This window comes from Lepisosteus platostomus, chromosome 6 (assembly GCF_059453375.1).
Source record: "Lepisosteus platostomus isolate fLepPlt1 chromosome 6, fLepPlt1.hap1, whole genome shotgun sequence".
NCBI lineage: Eukaryota > Metazoa > Chordata > Actinopteri > Semionotiformes > Lepisosteidae > Lepisosteus > Lepisosteus platostomus.
Window position 1 is genome coordinate 21,693,810 of NC_142616.1, and position 5,135 is coordinate 21,698,944.

Genomic DNA, 5,135 nt, shown 5'->3' on the forward strand with positions numbered 1-5,135 from the left:
GAAGAATGAGTATACGCTGTAGACATGTCTGCACTAACATTTAAAAATACAGTACGTGTACAGTAAATCGCTGTTGCTCATTATTAACATAGTGTATAAACAGAATGTCGACATTATTAATATAGCGGATATAAAAATTTGCTTGCTGAATTATTAAATGTCCCTTGTAAATACAGTGTAATGCCGTGTAACCAAATCAACCAGCCATTTCTTATTTTCGAATGATCAATAAATCGTTGCTTTCAATATCTACTCGTTAAGAGGAACAATCTGAGAGATGGATATAAATTAATTCACAACACATCTTGAACAAAAACGCGTTACACCACAGGAACAACAGGTAACAAAAAGGCGCGATAACGTTGAGCAAAGTTCTCTCTAATGGGCTGAAATGGATGGATTGCAATACAATTTTAAAGAAGTATTCAGATCTACTGTATAAGTGAATACTTGGCGAAATGTTCGTGTTGAAAACCTGACATCCATCTAAGTCCTCTGAAATAAATGTATCAGCTCTGTGCAGAATCTCCCTTTGGCATCTCCTGGGTACGTAATGTGTACTAATTTCACAAATGCGATTGCTATAGACTTTACCAATGTTCTTCCTATTGATTTCTGTTCGTATTTAATTTTTTTGTGGGTGGGATATACATTGTCATGCATTATTAGTTTTTTGGCTCGTTTCTCGTCTTTTTGGCGCGATGATCATCCAAGCACAGTGTTCTGAATAAAGAAATGAAATGACGGCCCCGGTGCAAGTTTTAATTGAAACACACGTCACCCCTTTACTCGTGAGAAATGGAGCTGAAATTCTCCAGGAGGGCGAAGGTTCCCACAGCTACCGTATATAATAATAATAATAATAATAATAATAATAATAATAATAATAATAATAATAATGTAACGCTTACGGCCGACAGGCACTGTGTAAGAGCCGGCGTACCAGAGCAGGTGACGTCGCCGCCCTTCCCTGTGATAGCAGGACTACAGCTACTGGGCCTCAGTCGGGATGGGGCCGACCTAATGCGGCAAGGGCGCCCGGCGGAGCCCCCGTTGCGTTACAATAATAATAATAATTGCTTACACTTATATAGCGCTTTTCTGGGCACTCCACTCAAAGCGCTTTACAGGTAATGGGGACTCCCCTCCACCACCACCAATGTGCAGCACCCACCTGGATGGAACATACATTAGGTGTCAGTGAGGCCTGATTCGTTTCCACAGTCACAGAACAACTCTCACTGATATGGCGAAAGCGACAAGACTACTTTTCGATTTGATTTCTGATCTTACTGTTGGGAGGAAAACGATCTAATCGTCTACTTGTTCTGTTTGCATAAGACATTTAAATAGAGATGCACATAACAGTAAATATAAAAATATTTAATATACAATTTTGTGCCTAAAAAAATAGCATTTACATAGTGGTTAGGACTGCCACATTACAGCTTTTGTGTCCTGGAATCCAATCCATTCTTCACCGTCGTGCCTTAACACTGTTTACGCGTTTTTCTTGAGGTAGGTTGGAGTATGCTTGATTTTTTGCTTAAGGTAGGTTGGAGTATGCATGATTTTTTGCTTAAGGTAGTTTGGAGTTTGCATGTTTATTTCTCCGGCTAGTGTGGTGTTTGCGCGTTTGCATTATTTTTCTCTAGGTAGTGTGTTTACATGTTTGCATGTTTTTCTCCAGGTAATGCGAATGTTTCATGTTTGTTTCTCCAGGTAGTGTAGAGTTTTCATGTTTTTTTTCTTCAGGTATTCTGGAGTTAGCACGTTTGCATGTTGGTCTCCAGGTAGTGTGGATTTTTCATTTTTTTTTCTTAAGGTAGTGTGGAGTTTACATGCTTTTTTCGGGGTGTATGGAGTTCGCCTCTTTGCATGTTTTTGCTCCAGGTACTCCAGTTTTCTTCCACTTCCCAAAGTCTTAATCGGTAACTCTAAATTGTACCTGTGTGTGTGCCATGTTCCCTAAAATAGGCTTCAGATTACCGTGATCCTCACCAGGAACTCACCGGACCAGTTTTCTGATTAAGGAATGATAATTGGATACAAAAACGGATCTACAGTAGCTTTTAACTTTACATCAACGTAATGTTATTCTTTGACCTCTAGATGGCGCTCTAGATACAAGTATTTTTAAGCGAAAACCTTTTCATCACCAGGTATTGTGATTTCTTGAGAAGCAGGGTTTTTAAAGAAAGCTTTGAGTGGTAATTATGGTGTTATCGGCACAGAATAGTTGCCTGGGCATCAGGAGGAGGATATCAGAATCCCCCAAATAGGAGGAATAATCTTCAGAGTTGAGAGATGCAAAATAATAAACGAAAAGGGATGTCTCTGACTTGTATTTGGTGTAGAAGAGGTTTATCATTTCTACTTACACCAACTAATTTTATCTTTATAGACTAGTATACCTTTACCAACACATTAAGGTATATTTTAAAATATACTATAGCTGAATATTTGAATGATCTGCTCACTTGGAGCACATATTTATGGTAAGTTTCTTTCTGGAGATCATGCACCTTAGTGTTGAGTGTGCATTGCTCTTTAGGTCTGTGTTTTATATTCTGTAAAATCTTAAAGATTGGGGTTTTCTTTATTCATTAGGTTATCCGAGCTGAAAACACTGTATTTTGATGGCCTTTTTAACTATATTCTTGTTTTCCTTGATCTTAGTCTTTATTTTTTGGAGCTATTTTTAATATTTGGAGCTACAGGACTGATATTCTGGTATCCTTTTTGTGTTTATGAGACATGAAAGATTTAATGTAGACTAAGATGTGGACTTAATAAAAATATCTTCCTTTCTTAAGTAATTTTAGTGAGTAACAAGTAGAATATGTCCCTTTTAGCAATTTATGATTAGTGATTTGCATTTTTATCAATATTTGTGGAATACAGTATATGAAAAGAAAAGTTTGAAATTTGTTTTTATTAATCTAAACTTTCCACAATTTTCGTTTTTCATTTTTTTCTGGTCATGTGTAAAAGCTTTCAACATAGAGTAACTGTTTCTGTGAATCTACTACGTGTGTATTATTAGCATTCAGCGCTGATATACAAAAAGAAATAGCCATTGTCTTCTTGACATTGTTAAAGTAAGTCCATTTTGAAAGATTTTAATTACATGATTTTGAGATTTGTTTTACTTTGTGTGTTCTTTTTGGAATTGATTAACTCTCCAGTTTTAACGCTACTTTGTTTGGAATGATGGTCACCATACAAAGTCATGCTAATAAATATAAATAAATTGCCTGACTGATATGTAGGTTGAGGATGACATTAATACAAAACGCATATTGACAATAAGAGGATAAAAGCTTGTAATGTATTGTAAAAAATTACAAGATATTCAAATCCTCTTAAATGTGAGGTAATTGGTTAAAGCAGAGAAAATAAACCAGTCATAAATTGTTTCATAATACTAAGGAAACTTTGACTGTAATCTTCAAACTTTCAACTTCAGAACTTTCAACATCTTAAAATAGAATATGGCATTACCAACAGTTAAAAGTTATTTATCTTACTACCTCTGAGGGTTTCCCTTATCCGAGGGAAAACCCCAGACATGCCCTGTTTCTCATGATGTTCTGTGACGTATAGGAGGGAGGAGGCGTGGTGACTGCATTCACTATAAGAATCCTGTGCTCTGTGCTAACAGAGCCAGATTGCAGCAAAGATGCAGGACACTTTGACTTTGCAGAACGTCTGGGACTTTGTGCGGGCACAGGATGCCTATCTTAAATCTCCTTTCTTTCCAGTCCTGTTTTCCTTCATCGTCTACATGGGATTCTGTCTACCATTTGTGATTCTGGATATCCTCTCTTCCAAGGCAGCTTTCATCAGAAAATACAAGATTCAGCCAAATACTCAGGTTACATGGGAAATGGCAGGGACCTGCATCATGCAGACTGTGTACAACCACATTGTCTTCATTTTCCCATTGACTGTCTTACACTGGTACTGGAAACCAGTCTTCTACCCTCTGGAGGCTCCTGGGCTGATCAGAGTGATCCTTGACATTGTTGCGTGCCTGCTGCTCTTTGATTTCCAGTACTTTATCTGGCATTTAATTCACCACAAAGTTCCATGGCTGTACAAAACCTTCCACAAGGTGCACCACAAGTATACCTCCACCTTTGCACTGACTGCTGAGCACTCCGGAGCGTGGGAGACCCTTTCCTTGGGTTTTTTTGCTGCTATCAGTCCTATGATGCTGGACTGTCATCCTCTTACTGAGATGCTCTTCTTTGTTGTGAACATATGGCTGTCTGTGGAGGACCACTGTGGCTACGACTTTCCTTGGGCTACGCATAGACTAGTGCCATTTGGACTGTTTGGTGGCGCACCTCATCACGACCTCCATCACTTGAAGTTCAAATCCAACTACGCGCCTTATTTTACACACTGGGACAAGATATTTGGCACCCTGCTTCAAGCCAACGTCAGAAATAACTAATTTTGTCTAAGGTGGAACACCACAACGGACTAACAATAACACTGCCATTTTTCTGCTGGCCAGTAAAAAACATACATTATAATTGTATTAATAACATGTTTGTCTTCTTTTATATTAAAAGGGATATTATGGATATTGATGTGTCATATAAGCTAATTATATTGTTTCCTCTGTGAATTGTCTTAATGTGTTAAATAATCTATTTTAATATTTAAATTAATAAAATAATTTAAATTGAACTGCATTTTTGGTGTCTGTCTGCATATTTAGCTTGGATAAGATCTTTGCATCTGGTGTAAAATATGAAGTCATCAAATGAAGAACAAATTTCATTCACTATAAGTTCTTGAATTGAGCCAAAACTAAGGTAAAGTTTGCACAAAATACAAGTATAGTAAGGATATAAATTTATGTTTAATTTAAATTGTTATCATAGTGACATGTTTTCACTGAATGTGATACAAGCAGTTTGGAAATTATGAGGGTAGAAACAAAGCTTTAGAGTGTGTGGCAAAGTCACAGACACCTATGTTATCAACTGATCAAAGACATTCTCAAGTGGAAATGAACCATGACAAAAAGTGATGCACTTTCCTTTTTACTTTCTTTAAGATGGGTTGTACAATCATTTGGAAAAACATCCACTCACTGTATATTTATCAAGTGAGCACAA

At 37.1% G+C, this 5,135-nt stretch overlaps 1 protein-coding gene across 1 annotated transcript; it reads left to right on the plus strand.

The window, feature by feature from the left end:
• Positions 1-3,242: 3,242 nt before the first annotated feature.
• ch25h (cholesterol 25-hydroxylase) lies at positions 3,243-4,706 on the plus strand. The gene has a single exon (XM_088634784.1). The coding sequence runs from the start codon at positions 3,683-3,685 to the stop codon at positions 4,460-4,462; it is 780 nt and encodes a 259-aa protein (XP_088490910.1). The 5' UTR covers positions 3,243-3,682; the 3' UTR covers positions 4,463-4,706.
• The last annotated feature ends 429 nt before the right edge of the window (positions 4,707-5,135 follow it).

Excerpts from the sequence above, each read along its gene's own strand:
- ch25h (XM_088634784.1), top strand. The coding sequence starts at position 3,683 with ATGCAGGACACTTTGACTTTGCAGAACGTCTGGGACTTTGTGCGGGCA.